Source organism: Stenella coeruleoalba (genome assembly GCF_951394435.1).
Source record: "Stenella coeruleoalba genome assembly, chromosome: 2".
Lineage (NCBI taxonomy): Eukaryota > Metazoa > Chordata > Mammalia > Artiodactyla > Delphinidae > Stenella > Stenella coeruleoalba.
In genome coordinates, this window is record NC_137147.1 from 117970435 (window position 1) to 117985609 (window position 15175).

Below are 15175 nucleotides of genomic sequence, written 5' to 3' on the forward strand. Positions count from 1 at the left end.
AAAAAAAACAGACACATAGATCAATGGAACAGAATAGAGAGCCCAGAAATAAACCCACATATTTATGCTCAATTAATCTACGACAAAGGAAGCAAGAACATACAATGGGGAAAAGACAGTCTTCTCAGTAAGTGGTGCCAGGAAAACTGGACAATTACATGTAAAAGAATGAAACTAGAACATTCTTTAACACCATATGCAAAAATAAGCTAAAAATGGATTAAATACCTAAATGTAAGACTAGGTACTATAAAACTAGAGGTAAACATAGGCAGAACACTCTTTGTCATAAATCACAGCAATATCTCTCTGGATCCAAGTAAAGGAAATAAAAGCAAAACTAAACAAATGGGACCAAATTAAACTTAAAAGCTTTTGCACAGCAAAGGAAACAACTTACTGAACAGGAGAAAATCTTTGCAAATGATTTGATGGTTAAGGGGTTAATATCCAACATATATAAATGGCTCATACAACTCAACATCAAAAAAACCCCAAACAACCCAATAAAAAATGGGCAGAAGAATTGAATGGACGTTTTTCCAAAAAAGGAAATGCAGATGGACAACAGGCACGTGAAAAGATGTTCAATATCGCTACTCATCAGGGAAATGCAAATCAAAACCACAATGAGATATTACCTCACACCAGTCAGAATGGCTATCTTAAAATAAAACACAAATAACAAATGTTGGTAGGATGTGGAGAAAAGAGAATCCTCGTACACTGTTGGTGAGAATGTAAATTGGTACAGTCACTGCGGAAAACAGTATGGAGTTTTCTCAAAAAACTAAAAATAGAATACCATATGACCCAGGAATTCCACTCCTGGGTATATATCTGAAAGAAACAAAACCACTAATTCGGAAAGATACATACACCACAATGTTTACAGCAGCATTATTTATAATTGCCAGGGTAAGGAAGCAACCTAAGTGTCCATCAACTGATGAATGGATAAAGATGATGTGATATATATACATATATATATCACATATATGTATCACATATATATGTATGTACATATCACATATATATGTATATACATATACAATGGAATACTACTCAGCCATAAAAAGAATGAAATTTTACCATTTTTGGCAACATGCGTGGACTTGGAGGGCATTATACTAGGTATAATAAGCCAGGTAGAGAAAGACAAATACTGTATGGTATCACTTATATGTGGAATCTAAAAAATACAACCAACTAGTGAATAAAACAAAAAAAAAGCAGACTCACAGACATAGAGAACAAACTAGTGGTTACCAGTGGGGAGAGGGAAGGGGGAAGGGGCAATATAGGGGTAGGGGGAAAAAAGAAGGATTATTATGGGACTATATGAAATCATGTGTGTGAGACTTTTGAAAACTGTAAAGCACTATAGAATCTAAAGAATCTTTCATTCAATTAAAAATAAACAAATAGAATCAAAAAACAGAAAAAAGAGAAACAGACAAAAAAGTAGTTTTATGTTATGTGTTTTTAAAACACAATTTAAACAATAAAAATAAATAAAGGAACGGGAGGCAACTGGCGGGGAGTTAAATTTTAGCTCTGCTTTTTTTTTTTTTTTAACATATCAGTTTTAATTGTCAAGATTATTCCAGGGTGAGTGTTCATTTCCAATCACTTCTCTCCAGCTTGTGTTCCTCCATGGCCCAGCCAAGAACATCATTCCAGTTTATTCTCGAGTCTGCTGTCTTCCAACCTCCCCGATGAGGCCAGCGAGAGGGGCGCGGCCCTGCTGGACCTGCAGCAGCAAATCATCGTCAAGTCCAACAAACCAGTCGATAGTGGTCGTGGTCGGTCAGCACCGAACATACCCATCTTGCTTCGAGCCCCAAGGTGCAGACAGACGTGTGTTCTGAATGATGCACAGACCTCTTCACTCCAGTGTCGGCGTCCTCCAGCCTGCAGCCAGGGTAGACCTGAAGTCATGAGGCTACGCCGATGCAGTGGTGCTTCAGTCTGCAAGGCAGGACCCCTTTGTTCAGCTGGTAAAAGTCAACAAGCTGGATCAGGTCAGAGAATTTGGTGTTCCCGTCGTCAAGCCTGAAGAAGGTCTGCCCGTCATCCTCGCAAGGTAAGATCTGGACATTTTTAATTTTCTGATGATGACACAATGTGAGGACAAATGCCTTTGTGTTTTTTTGTTTGTTTGTTTTTGCGGTACGCGGGCCTCTCACTGCTGTGGCCTCTCCCATTGCAGAGCACAGGCTCCGGACGCGCAGGCTCAGCGGCCATGGCTCACGGGCCCAGCCACTCTGCAGCATATGGAATCTTCCTGGACCGGGACACGAACTTGTGTCTCCTGTGTCGGCAAGCGGACTCTCAACCACTGCGCCACCAGGGAAGCTCGACAAATGCCTTTGGATTACTCTGGCTGTCACGGAGGAGAAAAAGCCCATCCACAAGCCCCTGCTGCTTAATGATCCGGTGTGACTCCTCCCTGGAGATCCTGCCGTGAAACCAGTGCTGCGTCCTGTGAATCACTGTACCTTGGCTGGAAGGGTGGAGGGGGCTTTGGCTCTCGAGGATATTCATCCGCTTGCTTCGCTTCCTCCAGGCGTGGCCTTTTTCCAGGGCTGCACTCTGAGCCTCAGCCGGATTCTCGATCACTCTTCCCGTTTGCCCAGAAAAATCCATGGCCACAAGGGAGTTCTCAGAGACACTGCGCACTGGAGTTGAGAAGGGGGACAGCACGGCCTTCCTCTGATGAGGGATTCTGTAGTTCTGGTAAAGGAGCATTACATACTTGAGGAGCCTGAAGGCCGTCATCCAGCACGTCCGGCTCTGCTCGTCCTCGGCACAGAGCAACTGCAGCTCCTTGGCTTCGTTCCTGACTCTGTTTGGCTTTATGCAGAAGCCGTAGTCCGTGGGGGCACCGTACTGCTTCCTTCCGGCCATCAGGGAGAAGATGCGGCTGTCCTCCAGGTCGGCCAGCAGCTGCAAGTGTCTGGGCTCCTTTGAAGCTCCCTTTGTGGAGCAATAGAGGCTGGATCGCGGCAAACACACGTACAGCTTCTTCCACGACTTCCTTCCCAGCTCCTTCACGTGCAAAATCCCTTGAATCTCAGGACAACTGCTGGAGTTTAAAAAATTCTGCAAAAGCTGGGTCTGACTGCCGTTTGACTGCTGGCACCAGGTAACCATCTGTTCTGGGAAGAAATTCGTGGGATTTTTTAAAAACTCGTATTTTGCATAATTCTTCCTGAATAAAAAATTACTTACACTTGCCATGCTGCTCTCTACCTGGACCACAAGCTCATGGTCTTCCAAGCACCCTTCTAATCCCAGGTGCGGGTAATGCTCCACCAGAGTCCAGCTGTTGTCGTCCACACAGTGACTTCTGTAAACCAGCAACTGGCACAGGTCCCTGGCTGTCGTGTCCGCCAGAATCTCCACCACTTTGCTCGTCCCGTCTTCGCTAAAGACTAACATCCTGCTTCGCAGTAGCCGGGCCAGGAGGTAAGGAGCCCGGCGTGAGCGCAGTGGGGGCTCCCGGGGCCGCAGAGCTCGGGGAAGGGGTCGGGGACGGCCGGCGGAGACGACGTCCTCAACTGCTGGTCCTCCTGCTGCAGGCGGCTTGGTGATTCGCCAGCCGTTCAGGCGGCGCTGGGAAGCCGGGTCCTGCCGGATTTCCAGGACGGCGAGGAGATGTCTGCTCCACCTGGTCCTGGTAGTATGGATGGTGCAGAAAGGAATCTGGGCCGACCGCTAAAGCCATCGGTTCCTTCCTGCCGTCTTCAAATCGCGTGGACTGGGCCGCGGCACCTGTCGGGGTTTTTCTGGGGCTCTGGGTGTCTGGTGGCCGCCTGGCTGGACCGAGAGGACCCAGGTGAGAAGCGGCGGCCGGTCACGGTCACGGGGCCGTCGCCCCCCGCAGCCCCCTCCTCGGGCTCAGCATGGTGCCCAACTCCAAAGCTGCCGCAGCGCCGCTCCCGGCCGCCTCCGCCTGGCCGCCCGCGACCCTCGGCGCGGCCGGGGCGGCGCGGGTCCAGCGGGGCGAGGGCGGCGCGCAGGGCTGTCCCGGCCCCCGCGCGCTGCCGCCCGGGGGCCGCGCGCAAACTTTGGGCTCCGCGCGGGGCTCCACGGCCTCCGAGCGCCCAGCCCGCCGCTGCGCGCCGCTCGCGTCCCTCCCTGCCTCCTCCCGTAGCTCTGCTTTTGACAAATGACTTTACCTTTTTTGTTTCAGTTTTCTTACTTATTGAGGCAATTGACCTAAATAATCTTTAAGGTCCTTTCCAATTCTAAACGCCAGCTGCATAGCTATGGGGGCATGTCTTAGCCATTGACTCTGAATAAGACAAAGTTCTCTATAGAACAAAATTTTGACTTCCAAAAAATCCCTCTGCTATGCCCAATAGTATCAGAGAGAGAATCAATTCACACTTGGTGCTTAGTGATCAGCTTCTCACAAAGTAATTCATGCTGGAATAACATGATTATAATTTGAAAAAGGATAATGTTTATCTTAAGGTAAATGAGTACCTGATTATTAAATATTCATATTGTGTTCATTGTATTTTTGATCGTTAATCTTTATTGTCTGTGTGCGAGAAAAACTAGAGCAAAGGTCACTAAAAGAAAGATAATTGTTTTAGAAATTATCCTAATGTCAAATGAAGACGGTCTGAAAGAAGGAAGTGATAGAGAGATGAAAAGGAAGGAATAGAGATGAGAAATGTTGAAGGTGAAGCTTGGTGGGCATTAGGAATGTACCAAAGGTGCTTCTGAGACTTCAGTACAAATGGATTAGGGTAACAATGATACAGTCAATATTTGTAGAAAGGATGGTAACTATGTTGAAATACACGAGAGAGGTTGGGTCCAGAGATAAAGAGACATCTTGATGAGACAGAATGGTTTCGGATGGAGTTTTGAGACAGAGGAACAGCCAGTCTTGGGCTGAGCCTTGGAGCAGGGCTGCAGTTAGCCAAAGACATCACATTTGGAACAGGTGCTTTAGATGATATACAATTTAATAAACAAGGGAGTTTGTGAATAAGGAAGAAGAAGCCCTGAGCTGGGTGTAAACAGGAAGGATGAGGAAGTGATGAAGACAGAGGAATGAGGCCAAAGACACAGAGCGTGGGCCAAAAGACTGCCCTATACCAAAGGGCAGAGGAAAGCGCCAACAGGAGGTGTCGGTTAGCGTCAACACTTGCTAACGTGTATGGGAGGGAGGACACTCAAAGTGAGAAAATTCAAAAAAAGGTAGAAAAGAAAGATTTCCAGGCCCGGATGGGAGAATTAGCCAATTATTCCTACTTGGTATAATAGGAGAGAAAGATGAGAGAATGAATGTTAAAAGAGAGTTTATTAGTCAAATATATTGCTAGAAACCATAGCAGAAGAATTTAGCTAACTCATGCCAACAGCAATGTATTTGGAAGGATTTGGAGCAACTATCAAAATTCATAGGAAGACCAGATAGCCAGGCTCAGAAAAGGGCTAAACCAAGGAAGACTGAGTTCAAAAAATGCATGCAGGGGGCTTCCCTGGTGGCGCAGTGGTTGAGCGTCCGCCTGCCGATGCAGGGGACACGGGTTCGTGCCCCGGTCCGGGAAGATCCCACATGCCGCGGAGCGGCTAGGCCCGTGAGCCACGGCCGCTGAGCCTGTGTGTCCGGAGCCTGTGCTCCACAGCGGGAGAGGCCACAACAGTGAGAGGCCCGCATACCGCAAAAAAAAAAAAAAAAAAAAAAATACATGCAAGTTCAAACCATAGGATGAAGTTAGGTTAGACCACTGCTACTGGCACGGCTGCCACTTGGACACGCAAACTGACAGTACAAGTGTTATCCTTCCACAGGTGCTGTCAACTCAAAACTCTGAAACCCGCAACTGTGCTGCCAAGATTCAGAAGCCTGGTGGCATGTATCTTATTGGCTAAAGCTCGATCACCTGCCCACTCCCTCACTGCCATGACTTTCAAATGTACTTGACCCTTCTGCTTTGGCAGGCAGAGCTGAGACATACTTGGTTTCCTACCAGGACACCCAGTGTGAAATTCCCTCAAAATGTAAGGTTCTTACAATCATGAGTAGCCAAAACAAGAGAAACATATCCACCATTACCATTTCCCAGACCTGCACTTCAAAAACAAAAGCAAAACAAAATGCACAAAGGCAAAGGGCTTCTGCCTAACTTAAAAACAACTCACCCTTTTACAACGAAAAATATTCTACTCCCCAGACCATGGCAGTAAAATCTCTCCTTTTTAATCAAGCTCCCAAGACCTGTGGCTAACATCTATTCCTGTTTTTGTTTTTTGGTTTTGTAGCAATTTTATTCTGATACATTGAAAAACCACAAAATAATTACTGTGAGTGAAAAAATGTTGCCTGCCACATCAGTAAACAAAAGATGTTGCAGTCCTCAAGCCATCACATTACAGTGGCCTGACGGTGCACCCTGAAGGAACTCAGGATAGAAACAGGATGCCTGCCATCAAGCCATCAGCCACTGTAGCCACTCCTTAATGGTGCACCCTGAAGAGACTCAGGATGGGAAAAACACAGGATACTGGCCCCATATAGCTGAGGTACATATCAAAGGAATGATTTCAATGAGCCCAGACTATTGTATCTTCCCATGCACAGAAAAGTGCTAAATTCATTGACTTGAGATGTCTGGTTTTCTTTAATTAACAGTAATCTTTTGATGTTCTGACTACTTGGTTTTTGTTGCAAAAAGTCCTATATATCCTGGCTCCTCTCTTACCTCTTCAGACTGACACAGACTTAAGTCCTCACTTTTGTCCACCAAATAGAACATAATTCTCAACTCTTAGGTTGTGCGGTTTTTTTTTCAGTTGACATTACACATGCATATGCTATGTTGGTGGAAACAGAAAAATAAGGAAGTTAGTTAAAACATTTATGTGGAACAATGAGGAAGGAAATTCTGGGTAAAGGCTCTAGTCATTTTCTTTGCAACAGGTCTGGACTGTAGGTAATATTGATGGCTTACCACACCACAGCCCACTACTCCACGTCTTCTTTGCTTTCTGCCACACTTAGGTAACTGCGGGGTGCTTAATCATTGGGACGACCCAAAATGTCATACATGAGTATTTTAGCGCCTGGTGGTCCTGCATGTGTAGAGTTACAACAGTCTTTCAACTGTCTCTCACTAACTTTCTTGTTCTTTTTTAAAAAATGCTTCAGTTATATTTTGGATAGAAACAGAGATGATATTACTTGATAGTAAATCAACCCTACTGTATAACTGTAAAGTGATGCCCTTTACCACACGGTAAGATTTTAATTATCAGCCAGCCTATTCCTGATTTCTTCTTGGAGGCTTATGTAATATAAAATAATAAAAAGATGGCTGTATTCCCACTAGGTAATTTAAATCCCCACTCAAATCCTACACAAGTGGCCCCTACTGTTTATTATCAAAATAAATATTTTTAACAAAATAATGTTTAATAACAAATCAAAATAACTCCATAGCCTTAAGCCAAACTTTGGCTTTACCTATGTAAATAACGAATAATAGATGCCTCTCTCTGATTAAACCATTTTCTATTCAAAGTAGAACAAGAAATATTTCACACTCGAATTCTTATGCCATAGGCAATGGTTATGGACTAAATTGTGCCCCTCATTCTTATGTTGAAGTCCGAAACCCCAATACCTCAGAGTGTGAATGTATTTGGAGATAAGGCCTTTTAAAGAGTGAGTAAGCTAAAATGAAGCAGTTAGGGTGGGCCTAATACAATATGACTGATGTCCTTATAAGAAGAGGAAATTTGAACACACAAAGAAACACCAAAGACTTGCCGGCACAGTGAGAAGACAGCCACCTGCAAGCCAAGGAGAGGAGCCTTAGAAAAAGTCAAACCTGTTGATAGCTTGGCCTTGGACTTCCAGCCTCCAGAACTATGAAAAAATAAATTTCTATTGTTTAATCCACCCACTCGGTGGTACTTTGTTATGATAGCCCTAGAAAACTCATACAGCAACCAATTTAAAGAAACCAACAAAATCATTAGTAAAGAAAAAAATTTGTGAATTACCATCTGCGTTCATTGGTGTTTTAAATATTTTTCACATATCATAATTGTATAAATTTTATAATTCTTAGTAAGAAAGCATACTTGAAAAGCCCAATGGCAAATCAGTTTTAAAATGTTCCTGCAGCTTTGGGGCAGGCTGTAAGGATCGTCTCCAAAGTCTCCCAACTTACTTGATTAGAAGGCCAAATATTTGCTGTTTGTATTATTCTGAACTTAATTTAAGTGATCTGGGTTGTTTTTCTTTCAGCAATCGCTTTATTTGATTAAGGGCATTAGGCTTGACTTCCAAATTTAACTGGCCATTTACCGAACATATTGATAAGTGTCTTAGGTCAACCACCCCAAAATATGACTCTAAGTCAGCATAGTACAGGAGATTTATGAAGTAATCCCAAGGGAAAACTTGTGGAAAAGTGATGAAAGCAGGAAAAGGAAGGGGAGGAAGCCAAATAAGGACATGGTTTCAGGCAAAGTGTTACAGAGAACCAGTTCCGTTTATCCCAAAGGAGATCTCTGGGGTGCAATTTGCACCTCAGCACTGGCTTGACCCAAGGCAAGGGTCATAGAGCTTTCCAACTCCCAAATTCATCAGTCATTGGCTTAGAGGCAAGGAAATTCCCAGAACCTACCAAGGACAGTCTGTTGAAAAAGAGCTACAGGTGCTGGTTATTGAGAGCAAAATCTCCTTAAAGCCCTGGCTCCAAACCGTAGAATTAAAGGAACCAAGGAGATCTGGTGGGAATACCAATATTATACATTATGGTAATCATTGGATTATTTTGTTATTTCAATTTCTCTGTAAGGTTCTGGGCCATATCCTGGAAGGTCTTCATAACTTCTGGAGCTGGCATAGCTTTAAGAACTTCAGCATCACTAAGATTTTTATTAAGCCTAGACACTCCTATCATTTCTACCATGCCCCCTTCTACTCCAGGAATTCCTTCAGACAAATTATCAGGCATTCCCCCAAGAAAGCCACCTGGAATGAGTTAACTGAGCTGCAATTATAAATGGGATCATTTTCTTAATTTCTCTTTCTGATAGTTGGCTGTTAGTGTATAGAAATGCAACAGATTTTTGCATATTGATTTTGTATCCTCCACATTTACTGAATTTGTTTATTAGTTCTAATAGTCTTTTGGTAGAGTCTTTAGAGTTTTCTATTTGTGATGTCATCTGCAAATAATGACAGTTTTACTTCTGCCTTTCTGATTTGGAGGCCTCTTATTTCTTTTTCTTGCCTAATTGCTCTGGCTAGGACTTCTAATACTGTGTTCAATACTATGTCAAATAAAGGTGGTGAAAGGGGGCATCCTTGTCTTGTTCCTATCTTAGAGGAAAAGATTTCAGTTTTTCATCGCTGAGTATGACGTTAGCTGTGGGCTTGTCATATATGGTCTGTATTATGTTGAGGTACATAGAATGTCATTTTTATTTTTTCTCCCATTGGGACCTCTCACATTCTTCTCAAGCCTTCTTTATCCTTTCCTTCCTCCCTTTGATCTTTTTCTCTCATGACATTCTTCACTTATACTCTCTGATCTATATTTTTCTGTGCTGTTGGTTGAATTTTTTTCAGCATTGTGCTGGCACCCTCAATGTAATCCAGTTTACAAGCAAAAACAAAATCATGGGCTCCTTTTTCTGTGTCTCAGGAGAATGTGTGCTTTCTCCTGTCACGTTAGGCTGTGCTGAATCAGGATTTGTTTTCATCTCTATGACACAGCTTTGGATGGGAGTGTTTAGTAGCTTCTGCAAATTGAAGAAGTCACTTACTCTTTTGGCCTAAACATTGACCAATTGAGAATTTGGCTTAATATGGTATGGCAGAAGTAGGTATATGAGAGATGTGAGTCATATCCTGATACAACTTAACTGTGCCTTCAGGGCCTGCTGAGACCTAACCTTTGTGTAATTCTACATGACGCTGTTTTGCTAAGTGGAATAAACACACAGATCCTAATGAGTAACTCAGGGCCTATGGTCAGCTGGTTTTGTATAACCAGATAAATTTTTATCAAGGCTCAATAGCAAAACAAACGCTCTTTCTGTAAAGGAGAATAACTTCTTGCTGAAGAATAACTCTACAAAACCCCAGTGGTCTGAGATTCCCTACTGGAGATTGTCATAGTCTCATATAATACCTTGATCTACTTCCAAAATTTTAAGTACCATCCACTGGATCTGCTTAAACTGCAATCTAGACTGTCTAGGGAAACTTCTTTTGTTCTGGGCCCAATTCAGATTGGGACATTGTATTAGTTTCCTACAGCTGTTGTAACAAGTTACCACAGCCTTGGTTGCTTGACAATAGGAATTTATTCCCTCCCATTTCTGGAGGCCAGAGTCAAAAATCAAAGTGTCAGCAGAGTTGGTTCCTCCTGGAGGCTCTGAGGGAGAATCCACTCCATGCTTTTCTCTAGCTTCTGGTGGTCGCAGCAATCCTGGGCATTCCTTGGTTTGTAGATATATCACTCCAATATCTGCTTCTGTCTTCATGCTGCTTTCCCCTCTGTGTCTGCTTATATCTTTCCCTTTTCTCATAAGGACACTGTCCTTAGATTTAGGGCATGCCCTAAATCCAGGATGATCTCATCTCAAGATCCTTGACTTAATTACATCTACAAAGACCCTTTTTCCAAATAAGGTCACATTCACAGGTCCTGGGGTTTAGGACATGGGGTTTCAATCAACTACAGAAATCTTTCTGATTATTCAATTATTAGCTTTAAATATCCATCCAAATAAAGTATATGTTCTTAATAGTACACAGTTCAAGGTGAAATAATGTGTCCTTTACTTTGGAAAAAAAAACTCCAACCTATCTCTGACCATGAAATAGAAGGCTGTTATATTTTCAGAGAATTGATCTCCTACTCCATGATATACATGAGTTTTATTAAGGCCAAAGAACCTGCTTCTCTTCGGATTCTAGGAGCTCATGTCACCAATATATTTGACCTATGTGATATCTTATGAGAAGGTAAGATAGTCATGTCTCTGTATATTAAATTGTGGCAAGTGCCAAACAGTTGAAATAATTCTGAGCTAAGATGGTGATGACACAATGCAAGGTATCTAGCTAGGTAAAATAAACTGTATTCCAGTGGCTCAATAGGAGGACTTCTATTGATTTGCTCTTGGAAAAAGAGTACTTCCAAATAGTAAATGTGATTGATGTCACCACCTGCTAAGCTTAGGTTAATTTTCATTCTCTAAGACCAGTCCAAGACCAACTGACTCTGGCCAAATTTGAGAGTTAAGTAAAAATAAAACAGAAATCACTATTCCTGTATCTTTCAAGAATTTTTATAGTAGGAATTTCTCCACAGAAATTGTAATACATTTGCATTATTATTTTTGTAGCTAGAGAGCTTCAGGGGCCTCAACTTGGCTCTTCCTACCTTAATAGACCTTATATTAAATATAGAAAGCATGTTTACCCAGGATAGAGGATATATGTAGCAACTCTATGCTCATGAACCAGATAATTGATGACAAAAAGGGTTTGTGACCGACTAGAACTATGAGAGGCATTTGTGGATCAAACCTCCATTGACCCCTGTCAGATGATATTCTGACCAGTGGAAAACTGTGGTCTACGGAGTTCCCAAGAACTGGTGTAACATATAGCTAGTGTCCAGTGATCCTCAAAAAGTCTGAGTATCTCACTTTCCTAAGGGAAAAATAACCCTGATAAATAGCTTCAGGAAAGTTGCCTAAAAGATCCAATATGTGTACTTCTTACTTTTTTTTTCCAAAACCTGTCCTCAAGGGAAACCCAGTCTGGGAATTAGGCAGTGAGTCATGACATTTTGATTCAAATTAGGCTTCTATTCTCTAGACCAGGAGTTATTTTTCAATTATAAAAACCATGGAAAGGGGTATTTCCACTTTGGGGAAGATAGACTAGATGTATTTTTCCCTGTTCCTCTCACTAAGTACAACTAAAACTCCTGGACATCTCTATTAAAGAAGAAATAGGCACACCCACTAGCATAGCTGGAGACAGTCCATTAGTGCTCTGGGGTTGCTTTTTCTCTGTATTCCCTCAATCGCTGAAGATGCTCTCTTGTTTATCCCCCAAAGTTCAGCAGACTCTCTGGGGCTTGCTCTAACATGGAACAATAATATTATAATTAGTTCAAGAATGACAATTCTATTATAACTTCACTTTTATCTCCTGAGATGTCCAGACACCTTGCCAACACTCAGATTGTAGCTTTGTCTGAAGATGGGACTAACTATGAGAGGAAGTGGGAAATCCCTGTACAGAAGCGGAAGAAAGGAAAATTGTGATCTGGTGCCTGTCCTCGTATGTACATAATATGTGGGGGGTTACAGAATGCACTTGTAATTTATAAATTTATGCTGACAGATATAAGCTTAACCAAAACATTTTTTAGGGAAAAAAGAGTGATTCTTATCTCATTTGCTATATTCTACGTCTCGACTTAATTGTAAATTACAAATAGAACCCACCTAATAGTCCATGTTAACCAACCTTCCTGCTTTGTCTCAGAATAAGGGGTTTCATGGAACATAGGAATTTCATTGCTAAACCTGAAACAGTCCTGAGCAAAATGGGATGAGTTGGTCACCTTACCTAGTACAAATACCCGTCATATACCAAGGGTTGGCAAACAACCTGCTGCTTATCTTTTGTAGATAAAGTTTTATTGGAACACAGCCATAGCCATTCATTTACATATTGTCTGTGGTTGATTTCACATTGCACTGGAAGAGTTGAGTGGTTGTGAGAGAGACTGCATGGCCTGCAAAGCTGAACATATTTACTGTTTCGCCCTTTACAGTAAAAGTATGCCAACTCCGGATCTACACATAACCTGGAGGAGATCTTGAAGAGGAGCTGTGTGCAAAGATAGCTAAAGGATTCATTAGGGATGACCGAACCCACATCTGAACTAGGTACCATACATACTTCACTATAGATTGACTAGCATAAAGTGGCTTTACAGGCATGCCTCAGAGATACCGCGGGTTCCATTCCAAATCATTGCAATAAAATGAATATTGCAATAAAATGAGTCATAATTTTTTTTGTTTCCCAGCGCATGTAAAAGTAGCCTATTGAGCGTGCGATAGCATTATGTCTAAAAAAAGCATATATACCTTAATTTTATTGCTAAAACATGGTAACTATCAACTGAGACTTCAGCTAGTTGTGATCCTTTTGCAATAGTAACATCAAAGATCACTGATCACAGATCATCATAACATATAAAAAAATACTGAAATGGTTTGAAATATTGTGAGAATTACCAAAATGTGAGACAAGGACAGGAAGTGAGCACAAGCTGTCCCCAAAATGGCACCAATAGACTTCTTGACCCACGGTGGCTACAAAACTTTAATTTGCAAAAAAATGCACTATCTGCAAAGCACAATAAAGTAAAGCACAAAATAAAGTGTGCCTGCACAGGGTGAAGTTTTTTGTTTTTTCTTTAACATCTTTATTGGAATATAATTGCTTTACAATCGTGTGTTAGTTTCTGCTTTATAATAAAGTGAATCAGCTATATGTATACATATATCCCCATAACTCCTCCCTCTTACATCACCTTCCCAACCTCCCTATCCAACCCCTCTAGCTGGACACAAAGCACCGAGCTAATCTCCCTGTGCTATGCAGCTACTTCCCACTAGCTATCTATTTTACATTTGGTCGTGTACATATATCCATGCCACTCTCTCACTTTGTCCCACCTTACCCTTCCCCCTCCCCATGTCCTCAATTCCATTCTCTATGTCTGCGGCTTTATTACTGTCCTGCCCCTAGGTTCTTCAGAACCCTTTTTCTTTTAAATTCCATATATATGTGTTAGCATACGGTATTTGTTTTTCTCTTTCTGACTTACTTCACTCTGTATGACAGACTCTAGGTCCAACCACCTCACTACAAATAGCTCAATTTCATTTCTTTTTATGGCTGAGTAATATTCCATTGTATATATGTGCCACATCTTCTTTATCCATCCATCTGTCGATGGACACTTAGGTTGCTTCCATGTCCTGGCTATTGTAAATAGAGCTGCAATGAACATTTTGGTACATGACTCTATTTGAATGATGATTTTCTCAGGGTATATGCCCAGAAGTGGGATTGCTGGGTCATATGGTAGTTCTATTTTTAGTTTTTTAAGGAACCTCCATACTGTTCTCCATAGTGGCTGTATCAATTTACATTCCAACCAACAATGCAAGAGGGTTCCCTTTTCTCCGCACCCTCTCCAGCATTTATTGTTTGTAGACTTTTTGGTGATGGCCATTCTGACTGGTGTGAGGTGATACCTCATTATACTTTTGATTTGCATTTCTCTAATGATTAGTGATGTTGAGCATCCTTTCATGTGTTTGTTGGCAATCTGTATATCTTCTGTGGAGAAATGTCTATTTAGGTCTTCTGCCCATTTTTGGATTGGGTTGTTTGTTTTTTTGATATTGAGCTGCATGAGCTGCTTGTATATTTTGGAGATTAATCCTTTGTCATTTACTTTGTTTGCAAATATTTTCTGCCATTCTGAGGGTTGGCTTTTTGTCTTGTTTATGGTTTCCTTTGCTGTGCAAAAGCTTTTAAGTTTCATTAGGTCCCTTTTGTTTATTTTTATTTCCATTCCTGTAGGAGGTGGGTCAAAAAGGATCTTGCTGTGATTTATGTCATACAGTGTAATACCTATGTTTTCTGCTAACAGTTTAATAGTGTCTGGCCTTACATTTAGGTCTTTAATCCATTTTGAGTTTATTTTTGTGTATAGTGTTAGGAAGTGTTCTAATTTCATTCTTTTTTCTTTTTTTTGTGATACGCGGGCCTCTCACTGTTGTGGCCTCTCCCGTTGCGGAGCACAGGCTCTGGATGCGCAGGCTCAGTGGCCATGGCTCACAGGCCCAGCCTCTCCGCGGCATGCGGGATCCTCCTGGACCGGGGCACGAACCCGTGTCCCCTGCATTAGCAGGCAGACTCTCAACCACTACGCCACCAGGGAAGCCCTAATTTCATTCTTTTACATGTAGCTGTCCAGTTTTCCCACCACCACTTACTGAAGAGGCTATCTTTTCTCCATTGTATATTCTTGCATCCTTTATCAAAGATAAGGTGACCATATGTGCGTGGGTTTATCTCTGG

The 15175-nt window shown here is 42.1% G+C and overlaps 1 protein-coding gene across 1 annotated transcript in view; it reads right to left on the bottom strand.

The window, feature by feature from the left end:
* Positions 1-1937: 1937 nt before the first annotated feature.
* The window catches only part of LOC307182367 (growth factor receptor-bound protein 10-like), a gene marked incomplete at both ends in the record, with an annotated part of 43518 nt that continues 30280 nt past the window's right edge, over positions 1938-15175 (bottom strand). The window contains 5 exon segments of the mRNA XM_079913605.1: positions 1938-2141; positions 2371-3439; positions 3441-3509; positions 3511-3588; positions 3778-4184. Coding sequence (XP_079769731.1) covers positions 1938-2141; positions 2371-3439; positions 3441-3509; positions 3511-3588; positions 3778-4184 — 1827 coding nt within the window.